The 24146-nt window shown below is 41.4% G+C and overlaps 1 protein-coding gene across 2 annotated transcripts; it reads right to left on the bottom strand.

Annotated features, from left to right (window-relative positions):
* Positions 1-1239: 1239 nt before the first annotated feature.
* On the bottom strand, positions 1240-22529 carry LHX8 (LIM homeobox 8). 2 transcript variants are annotated; one of them, XM_032782154.2, is made up of 9 exons: positions 22307-22505; positions 20692-20778; positions 20445-20606; positions 15140-15261; positions 13231-13451; positions 12640-12743; positions 6210-6305; positions 5128-5311; positions 1240-1877 (listed from the first exon to the last, which is right to left on the bottom strand). In XM_032782154.2, exons 1-9 carry the CDS (start codon positions 22385-22387, stop codon positions 1801-1803), a joined length of 1134 nt encoding a protein of 377 aa, XP_032638045.1. In that variant the 5' UTR covers positions 22388-22505; the 3' UTR covers positions 1240-1800. The 2 variants fall into 2 exon arrangements, with proteins under 2 accessions (XP_032638045.1, XP_074924385.1); XM_075068284.1 differs by lacking the exon at positions 20692-20778 and having other exon boundaries at positions 22307-22529.
* Positions 22530-24146: the final 1617 nt, after the last annotated feature.

Genomic DNA, 24146 nt, shown 5'->3' with positions numbered 1-24146 from the left:
CTTCTGTACAATTCAATGGTGCAGGATCAAGTCCTCAGTTTCTCAGATACTGAAGTAGAACATTAACACAAACAGCTTAAGTATTTGTGCAAAAGAGTTAAAAGTTTGCACCTTAAAAAAGCATAACTCCCTTTTAACATTAAAAACTGGTATGTTGAATACTATAAATTTATGGGTCATGATTTGTCTGTATTACACAGCATCAACTTCATGACATTTTAGGGTAGTTGAGTAGTGGTTTAAGGTGGATGCAGGAAAGATGACAGGGAGAAACTAGGCAAAGAAGGAAGGACAATTGTCTCTATGAAGAGTTTGTGAATGTTTCCGTTTCTTCCCACAGAGAAGTTTTGTGAATTTTCTGTGCCTACAGCTCCCACATTACTGCCCTTCCAATAGCAGGAAGCAGCAAGGGGGAGATCTTTCCAGAATGAGAATACAGCAGTAAGGGCAACTGAACACCAGTGACTGCAAAGGCCAGACCTTCTTTCAGGGAAGTAAGCACTTCCCAGCCCAGGCCATAGTGAGGGCTTGAACTATGAGGAGAGTTCTCCTCAGCAATGCTACCAGACAAAAAGATGGTAGCCAGCTGGAGAAATTCCAAAACTCGTGGCAGAACAGGGTGCAGAATTTACATGCTCAAGGGGAGGCCTGCAGGAGGCAGTGGCTGCCCTGCAAAGCTTGAAGTCTTGCTGGAACTGCCAGCATCCACACCATAATTTTTCTAGCTTTGCATATAGACTGTTGCTCAAGCAATAGCAGCAGCAAATGTGCATTCTCCCTCCGTAGAGCCTTTTGACTTGGGTGTGAGCTTCCGAAGCTAACTCTGTTTCACATCAATAAGATGGTGACCACTGAAGTCAACACTAGGAGCTGCTTCAGCAATATCCTCCTCCTAAACCAGATTATAGGGTCTGTGCTGTTTCTCATTTACTTCACACATGGTATAAGAAGTTTGTTTTGAACAGTTCTTCATTCCCCACCCAAAATGGTTGGTTTACCTAGTATTTTTTCCCCTCTCCACAGAGGATACTGGGCAGTATTGTGCTCTGCAGTGCAGGTACGCATTAGTTATAGTTTCATTTTGTGGAATATGTTTGAAATATTTCAAACAATGTAAGCTTTGTCAAAAGATTTTAAGTTAATTAACATTGCTGCATAATCCTGGGGAAGGCCGAAGTTAACTTCATCATTTAGGTGTAATGTGCCTACTTGTACAAGGGGCCTCATCTTAAAATTGAAGATTAAAACTATGCTATCCTTTATAATTACTCATAGTTCAACCAGAAACACAATAACGTGTTTGTTTAGCATGCTGCAACAGAGGGTTTATTCAGCTCATTTGAAAATATTTGCAAACGAAATTTATTTTGCCAACTCACAGACAAGCTTTAAAGTATAGGCTGTATATAACAAATACAGGTAATACTTTTTATAACAATAACTTACAGATACAAACTAATGATAAACTACAATTTCACAAAGAACTGTAAACATTTTGCACAATTATCAGTCCTTTCTTTTAGGCAAAGTGCTCTTGATGATGAATAAATTAACAAATACATAACTAGAGTGGACTACTTCCAGACAATACAAAAAAAGGTGTTTAATAAGCCTTGTAAACAACATAGTTATTTATGCAGAATCCATACATACTTACGTACTTGGGCAGCAAAATGGTCTTGAAAATGCTTTGGATGTTAAATAAAAAATGTACATTAATATCTTTTCAATGATATTTTAATACACAATAAATGACTTAAGAGTACATCCTTACTAGCTTTTATCCCTGAAAGAAAGGAATTAGGTGTGACTTATTGGCAGTTGTGTCATTGAATGGGGTAGCAAGGGCTGGAGTCCAAGTGCTGTAGGTGAATGAGCTAAAAAATAGAAAGATTTATTGGTCAACTGCATTGAAAGTAGAAAACATTGCAAGCTAGTAAAAAAAGACAGACACTGTACTATGACGACTGTGCCACAAGGGAGCTGCACTAGTTTCACTAACCTCAGCAAGGGCTCATCTCTAGCACAGTGGTTCTCAACCGTTCCAGACTACTGTACCCCTTTCAAGAGTCTGATTTGTCTTGCATGCCTCAAGTTTCACCTTCCTTAAAAAACTACTTGCTTACAAAATCAGACAAAAATACAGAAGAGTCACAGCACACAATTACTGAAACATTGCTTACTTTCACTTATACCATAAAATTATAAATAGGCCTGTCTGAAGAAAAAGCTTTGCCCTCCGGGGCTGAAGCATGTAACTTAACTTTGTGGGGCCCAGGCAGTTGCCCTGCTTGTCATCCCCTACTGCAAACCCTGCACTTGCAACCCACCAAAATCCATCCCATGACCCCCTGTGGGCTGCAACCCTCGAGCTGAAAAAACCCACACTCCTAGATGAGTTGAGTACCCCCAGGTGTACACGCATCCCTGGTTAAGAACCATTGGTCTAGCACAGTTACAGGATCTAGCCAGTTTTAATGGCATTACAATGGTTTCCAACTTCCTCATTCTGGGTCACAAGCTATTAGAGCCATTTCCATCCATGCATATTATCCTGCAGCTTGAGAAGGAAGCAGACTGATCCTGTCTACATGGCAGATGCAACCATCTCAGGAAACCTTGTTACAATACAATTGTTCCCTAACCTAATTATAAATATGATTCAAATTTGTGTGGTGTTGAAACAACTGAAATCCAGCCTACATTACAAACTGGAACTAGATTTTGGTAACCTGGTTCATAGGCGCCAACTCCATGGGTGCTTTGGGGCTGGAGCACTCACGGGGAAAAACGAGCGGGTGCTCTGCACCCACTGACAGTGAAGCTCCTCCTCCCCTGAGCACACTGCGTCCCCGCTCCTCTCCCCCCGCCCCCCGCTGCCTTACCGGTTTGGCAGTGCTTAGGACTTTGAGAGGGAGAGAAAGGAGTGGGGGCACAGCATGCTCTGGGAAGGAGGCGGAGAAGAGGCAGGACGGGGCAGGGACTTAGGGGAAGGGGGTGGAATGGAGACAGAATGGGGACGGGGCTAGGATGGGAAAAGGCAGGGTGGGGCGGGGACTTTGGGGAAGGGCCGGAATGGGGATGGAGCAAGGGCCATGCAGAGGCAGGGGTTGAGCACCCACTGGGCAGAGGGGAAGTCAGCACCTATGATCTGCCTTGGAGATCACTGTAATAGCCAGGTTTCTCTGTATGCCAGTGTAGAGAGAGCGCCTTAGTCTGCAGTGAAGTTGCTAAGTGTTCCACTAATCTCTAGTACTCCTTTCAAGTCTTCAAATACAAATTCAAAACTAAAAAAAAAAAGTCTAAAAATCCTGAATTGGAAAATAAAAATATTTAGAATAAACACTTTTTCATTTATGATTAACTAAAAATGAGCAATAATTACATTTTTAAATTAACAGCAACAAATCAAGTGTGTTTAATATAATTTCTCATCACCAGCATTATTATGTAGAATGATGGTTTTCAAATTTTTTTTCTGGTGACCCAGTTGAAGAAAACTGTTGATGCCTGCGACCCAACCAAGCTGGGCATGAAGAGTTTGGGGTGTGGGAGGGGCTCAGGGCTGGGATAGAGAGTTGGAGTGCGGGGGTGAGGGCTGCAGGATGGAGCTGGGAATGAGGGGTTCACGGTGTGGAAGGGGGGTTAGGCTGCAAGAGGGGGTCAGGGCTATGGTCTGGGGATGCAGACTCTGGGGTGGGGCAGGGATGAGGGGTTTGGGGGGGCTCAGGGCTGGGGCAGGGAGTTACCTCAGGTGGCTCCTGGTCAGCAGCACAGCGAGGTTGCTAAGGCAGTCTTCCCACCCGTCCTCACACCACAGACTGCACTGTGCCCCAGAAGCGGCCAGCAGCAGGTATGGCTCCTAGCTGGAGGCATGCAAACAGCTTCACAGAGTTCTCACCCACAGGCACCGCCCCCCATTGGCTGGTACTCAGGTGGGGGCAGCACATGGAGACCCAGGGGCCCCCAGGGCTGCTGGCCACTCATGGTGTCAGAACAGGTAGGGACTAGCCTGCCTTAGCCAGGCAGCACTGCCACTGGGACTTTTAACAGCCTGGTTGGTAGTGCTGACCAGAGCTGCCGTGACCCAGTGCCTTCCACTCCATGACCCAGTACTGGGTCACGACCCACACTTTGAAAACCACAGATGTAGAAAGTACACAATGATCTTTAGATCCAAATCCTCAGCTATGCTAATACAACAAAGGGAGCAGCTACAGCACTAGGTAATAGGTAAGGTCCCACCAAATTCACTACCATGAAAAAAACATCATGAATGGTGAAATCTGGTCTTTTATTTACTTTTACCCTATACTATATAGATTTCACAGGGGAGACCAGTGTCTCTCAGACTGGGGGTCCTTATCTAAAAGAGTTGCAGAGGGGTCATAACCTTATTTTAGGGGTGTTGCAGTATTGCCACCCATATTTCTTTGCTGCTTTCAGAGCTGGGCAACTGAAGAGTGGTGGCTGTTGAGTGGGTGCCCAGCTCTGAAGGCAGCACCCCGCCAGCAGCCGTGAAGAAGTTAGGGTGGGAATATGATACCATGCCCCTCTGACTTCTGCACTGCTCCTTTCAGAGCTGCGTGGCTAGGGAGTGGCAGCTGCTAAGAGCTCAGCACTGCAGGCAGCAGTGCAGAAGAGTGGCAATACCATACCATGCCATCCTTACTTCTGCACTGCTGCTGGCGGCAGCATTGTCTTCAGAGTTGAGCTCCCAGCCAGCAGTAAGAGTAGCAGTACTGCAGTTCCCCCCCCTCCCCCCTCACACACACACCAGAGACACAAAAATCTTGTGACACTGACCCAGCTGCCCTGCCCCCCAACTCCTTTTTGGGTCAGGGCCCCTACAATTACAACACTGTGAAAATTTAGATTTAAATCATGGAATTTACAATTTTTAAAATCCCATGACCGCAAAATTGACCAAAATGGACTGTGAATTTGGTAGGGTCCTAGTAATAGGTGTTAAGAAATGTTAAAGAGAATACTGGAAATGAGAAGTGATATATTTCTTTACTATACTATTATTTACATTACCTGATAAATCCTCTTGCTTCACCTACAGAAAGCACTGATATTTTGTACTTAGATCTGAAGAAAGTTACAGTAAGTTACTGTACCTACCATCCATGTAGGTATGTAGAGCAGTTAACATTGTCCCATCTTGGGGTACATATGCCGAGTATGCCATTTCTTCTAACATTGGTGGAGACAGCCTAGAGGGCTGAACTGCTGTGACAGGAGCAGTCGATGAATGATTAGGACTAACATGTTTCTTATGACGTGCTCTACAGTTTTGAAACCACACCTGAAAAGGAGGAAAATGTAAATCATGTTTGATTGTATTTAATTTTGACATTTAAGAAAATCCTCAAGTTTATAGTTCAACTGAAGCTGAATTCAGTGTCAGTGTCACAGAGCACATGGAACTGTGACTAGATCACCATTACATTGTTGACAAGAATGTTGAAATATCCTTGGTATGTCAGGTTGGATTTTTTTTTAAAGTAATCTAGTTTCCATTTTTAAAAAAAAGTTTGACCCTTTAGCCAGGGATTATAGAAATCAGCCATTCTTACAGAAATATTCTGTGAAGTTTTTAACCCAGGGATGAGTGAAAAGAGAAAGGAAACCCCTTACACTATGGTTGGATCACAGTGGTATTGTTTAATGAAGAGGGTCCCCCAAACACAAAGTTTGATTCTGGATTTGAACTTCCTTTAAGTTTTAGATAGCAGGAGGATAGATTTTAGCTCAGAACCCATATCTAGGTTGATCAGTAGATGGCCTCTAAATCTTAGTCAGTGTTTGTACAGTGTATGGCAGCAGCATTGGGGGAAAGTGAGTAAATGCAATTAAATCTTGCTCCAAAATGAAATCAATGTTTCATTTTTGTCTCTATCAACATAACATTAATTGAAGAGATTTTTTTTTTTAAAATGTAACAAAACTCATTGAGGTGTCTGCATATTGTATCCCCCACCCAAAGTGATGAAAAATGTACTGTATGCATGTAACAGATATGGGTATTCTAAACAATCTTTGCACGAAAGATTTGATCTGCAGTTATGTTTAAACTACCAGATTAAATCACTTTCCAACTAAGGAATTAGCAATTTTCTTACTCAAAGTGCGTAGTACTGCAAGTAACTCAGATTTTGTATAACTTGGACTTTGTGTTAGTGAAATAAAGTTAGTACAGTCACCTGTATCACGCGCCTGCTCAAGCCTGTTCTTTCTGCCAGTTTTTGGAGCGTTTGTGCATCTGGATTGTTGTCTTGAGCAAACTGTGCTTGCATAACCTGAAAAGGTAAGAGGTTGGTTTCTTTAAAAAAAAAAAAAAAAATTAAGTATTGCGAGTGCTAGCAAATCAGATATGATTACAGGCTTCTCTCAAATTCATGGTCATATCCCTTCATCAGGGTAAGGGAATAAATGCTCTTTAACCCCCAAGCATGTTGTCCCCCTTTATCCTTTTAAAATCATCATTTTCAGAGATAATCCCTTACTCAGAGTAATAAAATGGCCACATTCAGACACTTAGAATTGGAAGAGGCATTTTTCTTTGTTCTGGTTTGCAATAATGGCGGGGGTGGGGGAGGAGAGAAATGCAGGTATGACGACTGCACTAGTGAGGGATTATGGCAGAGAATTCACTGCAGACTAACTTAAATGTTGTTGCTAGATGAAGTGTATAAACTGCAGACCCGTGAATACATAATAGGGGCACAGAATGAACTTTCCATGGTTGACAGGTTCAAAAAGACCAATCAGTCTAGGTCCTGTATTCTAAAGAGGATCCCCACTTAATTCTTTTCCAGCTGCCTTGAAATATGTATGTAATTTTGAAGTCCTGAGTTTATGCCACATTTACCTTTAATCCATCTCTGAATACTACACAGGCTGCATATAACAGACCTACTACAGGCTAATCTCACTAAGCAATGTCAGATATAGCTCAGCATAGGATTAGGGTGGTATGGTGCAATGTTTTGAAAACTGAAAAACTGATCATTTGTCATTAAAAATGAATGGCATCTTTTGCAAAAGTGAATGTCAGTTTAACTTGGGTCTTGACTAAATTCTAATTTTGCCTAAATTCCTCCATTAGCTTCAACTGGAAAATAAATTTTCACTTTCTGTCCTAAACTATGCATCATTGAGCAGTTTCTTTTTTACCCTTAGGAGAAGGACTGCATTTTTGTAGTTAGCAAATAATTCATATGCTCAAACTATATAGTTTGTAAAGCACTTTGGAGTCCTTTCATATGAAAAAAGACTCCAGATTATAAAGGTGTGAGAATTTTCCTAATCTAACAAAGTGAAACTACATGGCCTTTTTCTGGTGACTCTGTAGTGGCATAAAGGAAAATCTAAATTTGCTCATTTTTGGACTTTGGGGACCAATGATGCATTTGCCATGTATGTAGGGTTACCAGATAGCAACTGGTAAAAACGGGACAGAGGTGGGGGATAATAGGCACCTATATACGAAAAAGTCCCCCCAAAAATGGCACTGTCCCTTTAAAAACTGGACATCTGGTCACCCTACACATATGTGTTTGCAAATTTCTTCATAGCATGGACCAAACCGAGTGTTTCATGGACCACTTCCTCTCTCATTTCCAATATCATGGATGGGGCGGCTCCAGACACTAGTGCAGAAAGCGCATGCCTGGGGCGGCAAGTCGTGTGAGGCAGCATACTGGTTGCTGTGAGGGCGGCATGCCTGTGGGAGGTCCGCTGTTCTGGCAGCAATTCAGCAGCAGGTACAAAGGTGCGGGACCGGCAGATCATGTGCATGCATGCATGCTGCCACAGGCCGCCTGACTGCCATGCTTGGGGTGGCAAAACACCTAGAGCCACCCCTATCATGGACCAATACCTCTTCTATGGATAGTACCATAAAATTCCAGTGGCAACTATAGCAATTGTTTCCATTGAGAAGTGTGGCACAAAAGAGGCCCACTTTTTCGAAGCAAGGTAATCACACTCCCCAATATGGATATTCATTTAATGTCCCCTTTCCACATGTTCTGTTTCTCTTAGAAACAATGAGAAAGGTCAGGCCTGTTACCGTCTAGCTCTGCACGAATGACAGTTTGTAAGTCGGTGTGGTACTGCTAGATGACACACTTTTGTTTCATGTGTGTAAGGGAACATTTGTAGGTTAGAAGCAGTCTAAACTAGCGGGTTCTCTTCTTAGCTCTCCAGTTCACGCAAGAAGCTCGTTGACATCTTGTAGAGGTGAATCCAAAGTAGAAATGGTTTAATCAAGATTTAGGACAGCCTTAGAAACAGAATCACCTATTTACTACATCACATAGCCCTGAAATACCGCCTTGACTATATTCTGCCGTCTAACACTTTAGATACAGATAATTACCCACTCCATTTGACCCACATCAGCATTTAGATTTGCCAGTGAGTTTGCTTTGAGTATGAACAACAATAGAACCCAGAGAATAAGAGCATAAGAGACTTTATTGATAAAGTACTTTGGTTTATACATATTACCTTTTAAATTGGTTGTGGAGATAGAACGATTTTGCCCACTGGATATTACCACATATAGCAAAACTGAAAATTGACTAACAACAATTCACCCATCCCTCTAAGATTTCATAAACCGAAGCTATAAACCTGAATCTATTTCATAATTTGATTTAGGTCATTTACAGAGCTAATATTTTACAATCAGCAGCTATTTTCTAGTTTGTCTTAAATAAAAACCCATTCTGTCACTCAGAGTTTTATATGAAAAAAAGAGATAGTTTCTTACTTGTTAATTGGGTTCTCCATGTCCCAATATGCCAGCCCATATTGTGGGTATAAGTCCTCCTACCAGCAGATGGAAACAGGAAAAAAGTAAAGCTCTTGTGAAGTCAAAGTTTGTAAAGTGCTTTGAATACAGAGCACTACGTAAGAGTCAATTACTATGTTATTCCTCCTATAAAGGCAGTTAGCTGGATGAACCTCTTCAGACTTCCTGAGCATTAAAAATTCTATTCTGTTCATATTAAACTCCATAAAAAAGTTTAAGGGAGAAATTAGTCCCATCTTCACCAAACACGAGAGATGGCAGGGTGAGATCCCTAGGCTGAGCGAGAATACTACCTCTCAATTTTTCACCTATTGAGCATGAACTTGAAAAGCACCTTCCAATTCCAAAACAGGCATGTGGTGGGTCCCAGAGAAGAACAGATGGATGGATTAAAACATCTATAAGCCTGGACTTCCATAAATGCATTTCTAGAGGCTTCCCACATGTCTCTTTAGTGATATAAAAGGGTATGCAACACACCCCCAGGGAGTTGCTTTACACATTTCTGAAGAGAAACATTCCCCACATCCACGATCTCCACAGAAGCACTTGTCAAATTGTCTCCTAGTCAGAATAAAGCTATTTATACCTGCCACCATGTGCTGCTTCAATGCATTTTTTAAACCAGAGATACGGTGAAGCATTAGAAGCTGTTTTCTTTCAATTTAGATAGAAGGAAGCCTTAATATGCTTGATACAAAGATAGCACTGCATGTGTTTTTTCATGGCTCCAGAGAAGCTTTCTGACCCAAGAGGAAAGACCAAGCAGGGCCAGGTGCCTGGTGGGATAGAAAAATCTGAGCCCAGATCAAAAGATTGTATCTAAGGTAGAGGTGGTGATTTAGAAAGAAGCATTAACTCCAGAAGCCAAGGACAATGCTAAATTTAGAAAATGCAATCTTCACAAAGGCTCTACCCATTGAGGTTAAGGGCAAAGTACGCTAAGGTTGACTTGGACAGCTAAAAAGTCATTCAATCCTAAATCTAATGGGCGCTGAAACCTGAAGAACATTCTTCTATATCGTCCTGAGGAAGTAGGAAACCATCAGTTTAACCTGAGAGGGGGCTTAAAGGTTTCATTTGCAGCAATTCAGAAGGTGCGCTGATTAGCACAATTCCTATTCTCTTGGTGGGTGCTGGCTCCAGCTCAGCCAGTTGCTTTGAATTTCAGAATCTTAGAAGTGTCAATAGCAGCAAGAGAAGGGAAATTTCTTCTTGCCAAGAAGAGTACAAGATACTTCTTTGCTCCCTCCTCCCCCACACTGCTGATATAAAGTCTACATATTACATTTCTGTTTGGATTATCACTGCCTACTCCTGCAACTTGGGGCAGAAATGGCAAAGTGGGTTTTTGACAGCAGACTGAGAGACCAGTTTCCACCAAGAGCCAGCTGCCACATTACTACGCCTTGGCTTAAGTGCTTCATGTCCACTACCACCACTCTATCGGGCCGCTCTAGGGACAATTCCTACTGAATACTCTCTTTTTACAACTGCCAAGGAAGGAGGATAGGCTGGCCAGAGCGAACTCAGATCAAGGCAGCAGAGAAGCCAAATTTAAGAGGGACTACATGTAAAAAGCTTGCCAAGCACACTGTATCGGGCTGTTTCTTTAAGAAATCCAAACCACCAATAAGAACACACTAGACAATAATAGTAAAGCACTGTTAAGGAACTGATTGTATCTTCGGTTTCAGAAACTGAGTCTGCAAAAGAAACATCTTGCTGACCTGAGTATCAGACCTGACCTGACATATAGGGGTGGCTCCAGGCACCAGCACACCAAGCGCGTGCCTGGGGTGGCAAGCTGCGGGGGGCAGCCTGCCGGTCTCTGTGAAGGCAGCAGTCAGGCTGCCTTCAGTGGCATGCCTTCAGGAGGTCTGCCGGTCCCATGGTTTTGGTAGCAATTTGGTGGTGGGTATGCCGAAGGCGTGGGACCGGTGGACCTCCCGGAGGCATGCTGCTGAAAGTCGCCTGACTGCTGTGCTTGAGGCGACAAAATACATAGAGCCGCCTCTGCTGAGATAGACGTGAATTACTGGAGCTGAAAAAGATTCTCAATCATTTGCTTCAATTTGTCACCCAGACACAGAGTTCCCAGAAAAAACTGCATCCTACTCTGCACCAGGCACATATATGCTTCTGATTCTACCTGCAGCAATCCATCAGTCAGGTCAGGGATGACAGAATGGCTCTATGGAAGGAGACACACAGTAAGGACTACCATTTTGTCTTGGTGATTCTGGACGATTCTGGACAAGATGACAAGGACCTAAATGTTCAGTGCTGACTCAATGAAAAATGGGAAGTGTGTTACACCATGTGCACAAATATGAAATGGGACACAAAGGGATGCCACCTTTGTAACCTGTAGGAGCTGGAGTCTATTCCTGCTGTTACCCCTGTAATGATTGGGTTGACACTGGTCATAGATTTTTGTCTTGAGAAGGCCAAATCAGGTTTTTCCTCAAAGATCAACTGATCTGAACTATTCCATGACTGAAAAACTATTTATTTTAATGGGGGATAGTGACCAGGGACAAACTTCACATCAGAGACTAGGTCCAAAGCTGTACATCTTAGTGGGCCATAATCAAGGCAGTCACGATGCAGGAGGAAGTGCTAGTGACAGAGGAGATTCAGCCAGCCAGCCCCTTTTAGAGCAGACTTGACCACACAAGAGTTTTGATTCATCAGCCCCCACAACACGCAGAGTCTCCCATCTCATCATAAGAAGTATATCCACTGACTGAGCTGGTATAGAGGGATGTTGGAAAATGCTTCATACTATACAGTATGTCCAAACCAAAAGAGTAAATTGTGACCATGATATTCTCACACTGCTTAAGTTCCAAATTCACTCTTTCAGTATTTAACTTTGCCCCAACCCCACCCTCTCTATGAAAATATATTTTTGACCTAAAACAGGTAGCGCTGAGTAGTGAAATGAAGATTATGAAAAAATAAGCCAACATTCCACTCTGAAATATAGAGAAGAATATGCTTTAATAGGCAGAGTGAAGATCTGAATGTTTTGAAAAAGTCACTTATAGAGGGGGTGGGGAGAAAAAGCAAGGAATATTCATTTGACAGTTGTCATCAATACTTGTTTTATAGGTCACATATATTTACAATATTCAGTATACCTAAGCATACCAGAGAGAGATTAGTCCTTCCTCCACAAAAGACAAACCAGTAGAAAGTAGTTCAATTATTCCACACCCCCCCGCCTCACCATATGAAAATAAGGAAGGGTTAATTTGACTGGAGCCAACTTGAGAGTTCCTGTTTATGCTGATGCGAACATAATACTTTCCAGTTCTGAGGACACTATCTTGATGGTCATTAAAAGGCTGATAGTGGTGGTATAATGAAATCAAAAACTCCAACACACTAGTGTCCTGAGAAGGCATATGAAATACATTTCCCTTTGTATATTTTTTCATAGTACATAATTCTGAAGATATTTTCTCTTTACTGTAATTATGCATAGTGATATAAATGTCCGATTAAATGGATTTCATCAAGCAGTCATACTAGATCAACATTTTGGTTTCCACTTTGCACAATTACTAGTTGCCCTGAGGGAAACAAAAAGCTAGAGGAGTAACTATTTTATATTAAACTGCTAAAGCTAACAAAGTATTCCAGAAACATGCCATGTCTTGATAATTTGTTAAATAGTTTAGAACATAGAGAATAGTTTGCTCATACGTAACTATATTTAAATCAATTTGTAGTCATTCATTGCATAAAATCTTTATGCATTTCTGAACTGTGTCAGTTTTCAGTGCTCACAATGCTGCCTCTACCTGGAGTTGATCCGCTGTGAAGCTAGTCCGAGCTCTTTTTGCTGGTTTTGGATGATTAACATCTTGTTCCGTTAGTAATGCTCCTTCCACACTAATCCCATTCCCTAATGTGAAAAAAAAAAAATTCTGTATATTGATGATTCAGAATGATATTAGTCATAAGTCACATTACTCTGGAAAAGATTTCTAATGTTTGTTAGCTGGTTATTATGGAATTGTATGATGGGTCCTGTTTTGTTCAAAATTACGTTGGTATTAATTTGGAGCAATTCCATGGACATCCAGATTTCACTGACATAAGGGAGAGCAGGATTTGGTCCAACATTACATCTACAGTGTCACAGACCAACTGGATAAGCTAGACATAGTTTACTTTGCTTTCTTCAGAACGATAGAAAGTGAGTTGAACATATTAGAATGAAAGAATTAAATATATTGGGTAGTTTGAACATTATTTTAGTTGAAATACATGCACCTTTATCCTTAATAAAGCTAGAGTACTGCTTTTCTCATAAAAAGATGAAATAGCAGCAAATTTAGTTAAGGCTAAATGAGAGTCAAACTAGGAATTTAATAAAAGCAGTATATTACCATTTTCAACTTCTCTTTTTAGATTGTCCAACATACAATCATAATGTACTCTACAAAGGACTTTCTCTTCAACCAAAGCAAACTCCTCTCCAGTGGAAAGCTGTCTTTTGCAGGAGAAGCAGGCAAAACATGCTAGGTGATACACATTTCCCTTAGCCCTTCGGACCCAGTCAGTAGAATGGATGTGCCTACCACAACGAGAACAACGGGTTCCATACCGCCTATGGCAAAGAAGGGAAAACAAAAGGCTAAGTCACAGAAGAAATAATCTAAAACATGATCACCACCCTAGGAAAATTAGTGACAATTTGATGGGGAAACTGTCCATGGGAAGTGCACTGACTCTGTTCATTGGTTAGATGATGGTAGAATTTACGTTGCTTTTCTGGAAAAGCAATTTTAAAAACGTTTGCATCTAGTTGTTTTAAAAACAGGGCTACAGTCCAATTACAAAATTTAATACTTTCCTTAAGTCAGAGGGCAAAATGTATTCATTTAATCACTGAAGTGAAATCAAATAGTCACTTACCCCACCACTGTCTAAATACCCCTTTTAATCCATTGTCAACTGTCTCCCTGTCCTATTTATTTAGTGTTCTATGACCTCCCAGTTATCTAAATATATTCCACATTGCCCAAATAATTTGGGCCTTAATTAACTACATAGTTCAACTGCTAACTGAAAGTTAAAACAGAGAAAAATATATCTAGAATGCTTCTAGAGGGAAAGATTAGATTCCAGGAAACAAGGGGAAAAAAGTACAGCATCTAATTTTGTTACGATCTTTAGAAGAATTTCAAATATCCAACTTTATCTAAAATACAGAGATAAAATATTTTTCCATCAGAATCTGACTATTTTCAAGAGGAAAATAGTGACTAGAATACATCTATTATAAGCATGGATATTTATTCTTTAGGATTACATGTAACACCAATATCTTCCAAAATGGATGCTTAAACTGAGGATCCAAAAAATCTGAACAACTAGCCTAGTTTTTCCAAAAGGGCTAAGCACTCATCAGTAGATTTTAAATTACTATTTAGTTTAAGTTATTCTCTTTTGGTATTAGAGCGGTCATCAGATGATCAGTTTATTTCATGATTGAATATTCCCTACCTGCTTTGGATTTGGGGTGAAATCTTAGCTTCACTGAAGTCAATGACAAAGCTCCCACTGACTTCGAAAAGATGCCAGGACTTCACTCCTGTTTTTGTCAATTGCAAGTTCCCCTCAATGCCCTTTGAAGTCAGTACAAGTTACCATAATCCACATTTCACAGAATCATACCCTAATCTTGCCCAGCATGCCACCACACCTTTGAAACCAACTGCTCATGAATCAACTTATTAAAATTATGGGAACATGTTGTTCACAGGTTGCATGGAGATACAAAACAGTAAAATGGGATTTTTTAAAAATTAACACTTTTCTATGGTGTCCTAAGGGTCTTGCTTGTGTTACAAGGAATTATACCCACTTTTTCTTGGAATAGAACATCACAGCTCTACTTTTTAGCCTTGCACCAGCACTATTTAAAGAAAGTATTAATGTGATGACTTTAGAGTCTGTATTATTGCAAGGGCCTTGACTTCTATTGTGGATGGTTTAGTTGCCTCAAGGGCCTCAACAGTGAGGGATCTTTTCCGTAAATGCTGTAGTTAATATACACAATATGGCACATTAAATAATATATTACAAACTATTATGATGTAATTACATTTAGAGAAACTGCTTAAGGTTTCCCCAATCCCTTCTTAAGGAAATTGAGGCTCTGGTGCATAATGACTATTGAAACTAGTGAAGGTGAAAGACAACCTAAATACCAGCCTAAGTGAATGTCCAGGTGTCTCATTCACTTGTTGCCCCAGAAAAATGAGCTCCATTTTTAAGAGTCATATGATGTACCTGAAATAATCAAGTTTGCAGAAAATATCTTTATCTTTGATGTAGCAGCTGGTATGCCTTCCTAGAGAGGTTCTGCAAACACTGCATGAGAGACAGCGTACATGCCAGCAGAGATCGTTTACCTATGAAAGGGAGAAAGAAGACGACATACCAATTTGGAAGCACAAACTGTGAAGGAGTGTTTTTGATTTATGTAAATAGGGAGGCAAAAGTCTATACTTTTGCCATATGTACCAGAGACTATCAGCATATACCATACATAATCAAAGTTTGTATTTATTTTTTAAGGCAACGCATTAGGATTCTAAAAAATGATGTTCCAAATTTCATCTGTGTCAATTAAGAACTATGCTTGAAGTTAATAGAGATCCTCAGTACGAGCTTTGTGGTTTTGTGTTTAAAGCAGAACAACAGGAAGCAGGGGTTCTGGGTTCTGTTTCTGGCGCCAACATGGGACTTCTTATGCCTAGTTCTGCTCTCACACCAGCTGAGTAATAAAGCAGAATTTGGCCTCAAGTGACTTTGGAAAAGTTATCTAACCTCTGTGCGTCTATCTGTTCCCCTATCTGCAAAAAAGATCCCATTAACAGAAAGTGCTAAATTCAATTGATATATAAAGTGCTTTGAGATTTAAGTGCAGAGAACATTTGCCAAATAAAACAAGCCACAAATTATATCTCAACTGTGTTTTACTAGTTGAGTCTGCGCTCTTGTAATTAAGTTTATGGGCTAAGATTTTCAAAGCAGCTTAGGACTTATTTCCAAATTGTCTAGGGGATTTATCAACCATTGTTTCTATAGTTCAAAATGTAAAATCTATAATGCTGTTTGACTTAGGTCTGGTCTACACCTAAAACTTAGGTCAACCTAGCTAAGTCATTCAGATCTGTGAAAAACGTCATGTGCTGTGTGATGTGGTTAAGTTGATCTTACTCCTCCCCAACCTGTAGATGCAGCTGGGTTGATGGAAGAATTCTACAGTGATAGAATAACTCCTTTTGTCGCTGTAGCAAGTGAGTACACTACAGTGCTACTGCAGCTGTGCCACTGTAGCACTTGTTGTGCAGATGTACCCTTTAAACACAGAAAGTGACTAGTAGGTTGTCAACAATTCTGACAAGCTCTATAAATTTTATCGTCAATAGTCTATCTAATGTTTTAGAAATACAAGTTGTTTGTCTATAATGTTAGTATTGCGCATTTTTATTATTTGATAAAGTGTAGAACAGATTTTCTACATTGGTCTCATTTAATATTTGCAAGAATGATAAATTAATTTGGTCAGAAACCAACACTGAACGTTAAGGACTCCCAGTTATGATAAGTAATAACATTATGGATAATACAACATTTTAATGAAAGTGGCAGCCAAGCAACAAACTAGATCAGAAACGTTCATTCTCAGAGCCAGATTCTAATCTCAGATACCTCAAACAATGAGATCTTCAAAATCTGTTTGCTGCATGCAGCAGATTTGATATAAATAGTGCTGCATCTTTAGTCAAAGATCAGAATGCTATCCTAAGAGTCGTAGTTGACATCACAATAATGTATGCATATGAAGGATGTTTTGAGGAGAAAAACTTCAGCCAATTATACTAAAATGTAAAGTTGTTTGCATATTGTCCAGCATTCTCTCTCTCAATATATAATCATATTGGCAGCAGTATTTATTGAAACAAAGACAAAACAAATTAACAGATTTATCAGTACATCACAATTTAATGCTGATCTACACCTCTCAATATCCTTGTCCATGGTAAGAAACTACCCTGTTGATAATGGCTGTCAGCAATTGATCCTCCCAAGCCAGGTTGAAAATGGTTATACTATTAGTGGCGGTGGAACAAAAGCATCTGGGCTGAACCAAACCTCAATGGTTCTAGAAAAATGGTCTGTACTATTTCCCACTATTACCAACAATGGTTTTGGCTTTACTAGTGTTAGTAAACCCTGGTGTAGATGAGTTGCTAGTGTTAAGTCCCATGTCACATGAAACTGCACAGGACAAATTTAAACAACATGATGCTTAAAATTCTGGCAACAGCCCATAGCCCAATTATCATAGGGGTCCTAATACTGCTAGCACTCTCCTGTAGAAAGGGCATACCACACTTTAATTGTTCTCAGTATAGTCTTGTCCAATCTATATTCCTATTTAACCACATAATGAACATTGATTTAGGAGACCCATTGGTAACAACCACTGTCAGCAGTGTTTCAGTTTCACACTGTAGATAGGAATAGAAAGAGTCAGACATCTGAGTAGAATGAACCACTAGATATAAATATTTATTTAAAACTCTCTCTCATGCAAGTGGTACAGACTAGTCATATATTCAGCTTCTACCTAAATTGCAAATTCTGCAGTTTTCAGACTGGGAAAACTGATGCTCAGGGTGGTTAAGTAATTTATGCAGAGCATCACTGGGAGTCAGAGTTGGTAAACCTGGGTTCTAATTCCAATCCCACCATTCTTTGGCCACTTGAGAACATTGTACCAAAAAAGATTCATAAAAGGAGGGGGGGGGGGGATTTCCTAGAAGTAAAGATGAAGTGAGATTCTTTCCAGCTCCTTTTCCTCTATCTAAACCCATCAATGAATAATAAAGCAACATAAATATACATCCCTACCCTATTATGTCTCCAACCCTCAAGACAACGTTTGAATTGAAAGGCTAACATAAAAAGGTAAAATGCCTCGAGCAGTGCTAACTGTTCCGACAACATTTTGAGAGTGTGGGTAAATGTTTGTTTATTTATGGAGCTGATTAAGTGACTTTTTAAAAAATGATAGGTAACTTGTCTAGCCTCACGGCTGTGGACAAAAACGGATTCCTGACCTGAGGGCACCCAAAAGCCTCAAACCCAGAACCAAGGGTATCTAAAGGCTCTAACCAGACAGCAAATGAAAAACGCAAGTTTATTTTTTAAATACATCTTGTGGTTTCGTAACCAGCTCTTGATCTTTTAAGGTCTGACTCATGATTTTTGAACACTTGAGATTGGTAATACTGCTCCAGTGCAATGTAGTTCCTTCTCCTGCTGCAGAAGCTACTAAACCATCCCAAGAGGTTTAACTTATTTCTATAGCTCGAGAACACTTCTGAAAAGCAACTTTCCCTTTAGAAAGTCAAAATGCACAAAATGTCTTTTTATTATCTACTGACAATTAACCGGCATAACAAGGGCAGGAAAAAGAAACTGCCGGTGCCTGAGCAGCTTACTAACTTATTTTTAAAGAAGTGTTTCCTGAGGCAACATATTCCTGGAATTCCTAAAACACTTAATTCTAGAAGCTCTTTAAGTAGCATCAACAGTTTGCCTTTCAACTAAAGCCCCCACTTCCTGCAAACACTTACTCACATGCTTAACTTTGCACATGGGAGTAGTCCCATTGGCCGCAATGAGACTGCTCTCACATGTAATGTAAAGAACATACATGTCTGCAGGATCAGGGACAAATATCGGAAAATAAAATGCCAGGCTGCCAGTATTTTCGGGGAGTGGATGAGGAACAATTGTATAGAATGTGTGTCAGGATGAAGCAATTTTCATTAGGCAAAATTAAGTTCATCCATATGCAAATAGACTGTACAGAACTTCCATATCTGTGCAGCTCCCTGTTCAAATCCACTCCAACTTCAGGGCCAACTGTGAGCAGAAAACATATTTTTTAGACTAAATCTGTTTACACTCAATGCTCCCACATTTATAGTATTACTTGAAACATTTTGCTAAACAACCTTTTGTCTGTTGTAGACAAGGCCTAAGTTGTGGGTGGAGTTCACCAATAGTGTGGTATTTTGCTTTGTGAATATGCACATTAAACTCCATGAAGTTCAGACCATTGGTTTCCCTTGAACAAATCCTATTCAAACTCAGGTTAGCAGCTGGTGATTTGTACCACATTACCCACATGTCATTCATCACTTACAAAGTATGCTTGGTAGTGCAGCTCCACAGATATTAAATGAGGGGTTCTGTACTTTGCATAACTCAGCCGCACTAACAAGGAACAAGATTGTGAATTAAGTGCCCCAGTATTTGTGGTTGAAGTGAAACCAGTAAAACTCATATATAAATAGTGTGGCTTATGGACAGATTGTTCCGTGCTAGATATTATATTATTTGTATTAAGTGTGAGAATTTACAACTCCTCTCTCTAACAGTTACTCATTAGTCAGACTGAAATCAAAGTGTAGGATTCATTTTTCCTGGTACTTTCACAGTATAGGTAGGTAGTTTGGTTGGCACTTTATTCACAGAGGTTCCCATATTAGCAGCTATGTGCTTTTGATGTACTTGTCTTTATGTAATTTCAGAACTAGTTTGCAATCAACAATGGGAGTTGCCCCTTCAATTAATTATGCTTATTTAAAATACTTCATAATCACAAAATGTTAAGGTATGTTTTTAAGACACCAGGGATAACTCAATTATATCAATGGGAGTTTTGCCTTAACCTCAGTGGGGCCAGCATTTCACTGGCCCTGGGTATTATTTTTACAAAGTTTTAGAGGGATGCAATTTGAAATGGCCAATATATGAAACCATGAAAAATGAACATACTGGATTTTAACAGGGTGGTGGCAAAAACGAAGAGGACAGTATTTTAGTGTTTGCAAATTTAACTGTAGATTGCTAGTAAGCGTTATCTTTTCCAGAATGGCACAGTTTAAGGTGACGATAGGAGGGCAAAGAATCTGGAACTCAGCGTTTCAGGTTTTGCGGATCATAAGATACAAATGGTGAATTGTTTGAAGTAAAAGCAAAAAAGTCGATAGTCTCCTGAGTCAAATTCCTGATACGATTTCAAATGGAAAAGGCTCTGTATTCTGGCCGCTAAGGCTCTGTAAAGGTTTGCATCATAGACAGGAGAGGGAAGGAAAGAAGCAATCCCCCAAGAACCATTATAAAAAGAAAGAAAGAGGCGGTTTTAAAAGAAGGAAGCGAAATTATTCACTGCGCGCTCTCCGCATTCCCAGCCTTGCTGCCGAGCCCGAAGTGCGAGCTGCCCGTTGCTAAAGGGGGACCTCACACAATAGTTCGCAAGAGCCAGACACTCTGCTGAGACGAATCGGGGTGTTTCTCACACTGGTCTCCCCAGCGCTTTGTACACCAGGGAATCGAGGGGGTCTACGTTCGCCTCCAGTCTGACGCGAGCCGGGGACTAAAGCCCATTTCCCCAGACTGGGGAGGCGACCCCCGCCCGGGGTGGGCATTGCAGCCAAGGCAGCTGGAGCCGGGGAGGTGAAGCCAGCAGCGCGCTCGGGGTTCCTCCCGCCCGCACTCACTCACTCACCTTGAGCAGGTACTTGTCCACGATCTCCAGGCCGCAGCTGCTGCACAGACACTTGCTGGGGGCGCAGCCGGAGGCCGAGGCCATGGACCGGGGCGAGGAGGAGGGGGACAGCGGGGTGGAGGAAGAGCAGGAGTCCTCGTCCGCTGCTGCCTCGGGGTTCACCTGCAGGAGAGCGGGGGGCCTGTTAGAGCGCTCGGATCGCCCCGCGCCGCCCTCACCCTCTCCCTCTCCCCCTGCCGTCACTTACCAGCGCCCCGGCCCCGGCGCCTTTCCGTCGCCTTCCCCCCGCCAGGGCCGCCACTCTCCCGCACTCCTCGGCCATGAGCCCCGGGAACTGCAGGGGAAACGGGAGAGCTGAGCGCGCCGCAGCCCCCCACCGCCAGCTCCTCCCCAGGCGGGGGGCTGATGAGGCCACCTGGAGCCGGAGGCGATGCCCGCAGGCTCAGCTCCGGGCTAGCCCTAGGAGCGCGCCTAACCCCCGGGCTGGGGGCAGGAGGTTAATACCCTCCCCCCTTCTCCTCCTTCAGCATGGCTGGGGGGGGGGGCGGCTTATTTCTTTAATAACTGCAATTAAAAGGGCAAGGCTGGGCCGTGCAGAGTGGCCCCCGCGCCGGAGAACCCCAAAGGGAGAGAGCTTTAATGGGACACTTGAAAACTAATTGCAGCGGGATTTCAGCAGCCTGGTGTTTGTTCCAGTGACGCTTTGAATGAAAATGCTTCGGAGTCAAGGGAGCCAGCGGGTCTTTGGTAAACTTGCTGCAATTAGAGCCGCCAGTGACTTGCACTCGTTTCTTTAAGGTGTAAATTGCCACTTAAGAGCTCAATAAGAGACAACAGTTGAGCTCCTAAAGGATTATTTTTAACCGGCGCAGAAAGCGGATCGAATAATGGAAAATATCCAGCTGAATTTAATTTGGTGCCATTAAAAAAAATCGCACCTTTGCTCAATCGCGGGTCAACATTTTTTTAAAGCCATACAATCGGGAGCACTATTACACAAATCCTCCCAACTCCACGGACATGTTGCGTTTCGGAAAATGTGGGTCTGTGCATGATTTGATACACACACCTCAGTTACTTCCTAGTTTTCCAAGCTTGCTGAAATCACACTATAGCTACCGGGGGGGGAGAAAACATCCACTTTTTGGCTCCTTAAAATGAAATGAAATAAAGATTAGAGGTTAAATCTTCGTATATACGCATCTAGTACAAATCTACAGACCAGCGGATGATATTGCTTAAAAATCCCTAAGCGTTAAATATTCACTACGCGTGATAATTTTCCCACTCAAAACTACTATTTTCAAAAAAATTTTTGTTTAAACTTTGAACCAAAAATGGAAGTTTCACTCTAGTCAATAAAATAACCGCGAGCTCCTGAATACTTTAAATATTCCTTGGCAAGTTAATAGAGTCACAGCCTCCTCGCTCGCTCGCTCGCTCATGTAGGTATATTAAAGGCTCGGTCTCTGTTTTGTGGGGACACATTTACCAAACTAAGTTCTATTTAATATAACCAGCTTTTACAGCGTTGGTGACTTAAATCAGGAGTACTGGTATCAATGTACAGCTTTAGTGTTCAAATTATCGTGCTGATTTGAATGTTCATTTATTCAGACTAATTTAAAAGCCCTAGTGGGTCTAAAGGCTAAACAATTCCCCCCGCCACCCGGCCTCTTCCTTCCTGGTGGTACACTTTAGCTATCTAGATGTGCTTCGCAAATTATAATCCACTACCACGTCTAAAGATGAACTCGAAAAATGATGTCTCCCGAAGGTTGGTAACACTAGCCTGCATCTGTGAGAAACCGACCACTCGCGTTCCCGGCAGCGCTTCTGGGTTTTGCCTAGGATCAGCTCACCTTCTCAGTGGAAATACCAAGCGCAGGAATGTCCTTGTCTTCCAGTTTACACACAAACATCTGATCGCTCTTCCAATACATGGCACTGCTAGGACCTCTTATCACATACCAACTCCAGAAAGGGCAGCGCTTCCACCGGCAGAGAAAACACAAAAGCACCTTTAAAGGGTGGGGAAAAATAAAGACTCCAAGGCCCAGCTGTTGCTGCTACTTGCAAGGCTGTTCTTAAGATCCTGTTCCCAACTTCACTGGTGTGAGGCCCTTCAGAAAAAAAAGTTTTGTTTTCGAGTGGGTGGAACCTCACAACGAAAAAAAAAAAACCCAACCTCGCAGCCTTTTGCTGGCTTTCTAGCCTCACCTCCTTGTGTAAAACCCGCCTTCTGTACATGTTAAGATCTTTATCGTTACAAGCAAACCTGATCCAGATTTTTGCTCTAAAACAAAAAAAAAACAAAACAAAAAAAGCACGCTAACTTTTTTTTTTTTTTTTTTTTTTTTGGGTAAAGCTCCGTCTTCATCGTTTGCCAGAGCTTCTCCTCCAAACCTAAACAAAGATTCAGGTTACAGCTCTTTCTGTATTAACAAAGAAGACAAATATCAGGGAAAGAGTATGTGTGAACTGTAGGTTTTATCTAGTCTACTGAACTCCGAAGCCCGATACGTTTATTTCGCCCAGTGAAACGCAGCAAATTCTAGCTATTTTTTGTTCTTACCCATATCGCCAAGTTCCTATCATTAAAACCTTTCTCATTAAGATAAAAAAAGGAACATCTGAGCAGCCTAAAGCTCACGGCATTGCTGTAGTTTTGAAATCAAGCCTAAAAGAAGAAAATATGTTGCTAATTAGCTTCCCTATCTTTTATCGTGACCTGGACAGAGCCTGTTGTGAGTTGGCTGTCCATTGCCCAGAGAGTTTCTGAAAAATTAGAGGTGATTCTAATCGGTAGATGATTCTGTATCGATTATTTATGCGTTTTTCTTATGATTCTAGAGACACTCCCCATAGAGTTCCACCAAACGAAATAGTACCGATGCGTTCTGAACCCTTTTATTAGAATAAAGCAACAACTTGTGCAACTTGCAGGTGAGGAGGTAAATACACTGTGTCTGCTTCTGTGTAGGTATTTAACTAAATCACATCCATGTGGTTGTAACTAAAGTTTTGTTTATTTTCCCGTACCTCTCTCCCGTTGTTTTGTTTTAGTTCTGTCTAAAGGTAAATGTATGGATGCAAGGCATTTTTGTCAACGCTATGTAAAACAGACTACAAGCGGTTGATTTCCCTGTTTATACATTTGGAAACAATGCAAGTTTCTCTGACGGTAGGGTGAGTTTTCGTATTTTCAGGAGAGAACCCTTGTCAACATTGTTGCTTAACGCACACCCCTAGCTTTCTGAAAATATTATCCAGATTACAAACCGATATTGCGAAATCTTAAATACCTGAATAACTTTCACACCGGTAGATAGTTTCCACTGAGTTCAGAAAGTCACTGGTTATAGCTACTCATTCACTTGCAAAGATGTTTGCATAGATCGGGCCCCAGGAGGTTTCTGCTTGGACAAAAATCGACACTAAACCCGATCGGACCTTAGATAGGAAGAGTTTAGCTTTCAACCTAATCCTAATATCCATGCTATTGGCAGCGTGAACTCGGAAAGACAGACAAGGCAGACAGTATTTTTTTCTTGTTATGACTAGGTTTATGACAGTTAGTATGATAGAAAGTCTAGCTACCCGAAATTGCAGAACTCCGAGAGCTGGAGGGTTTCAAACAAAACTTAGGGCTGTGTATTTAAACATTCCGCCTAATGCCTTGTCCAGAGAATCATCCTGAAG

The sequence above is a fragment of the Chelonoidis abingdonii genome, chromosome 7, assembly GCF_003597395.2.
Source record: "Chelonoidis abingdonii isolate Lonesome George chromosome 7, CheloAbing_2.0, whole genome shotgun sequence".
Lineage (NCBI taxonomy): Eukaryota > Metazoa > Chordata > Testudines > Testudinidae > Chelonoidis > Chelonoidis abingdonii.
Note: the sequence above shows the minus strand (reverse complement) of the source record. Positions and strands in the feature narration are given on the sequence as shown.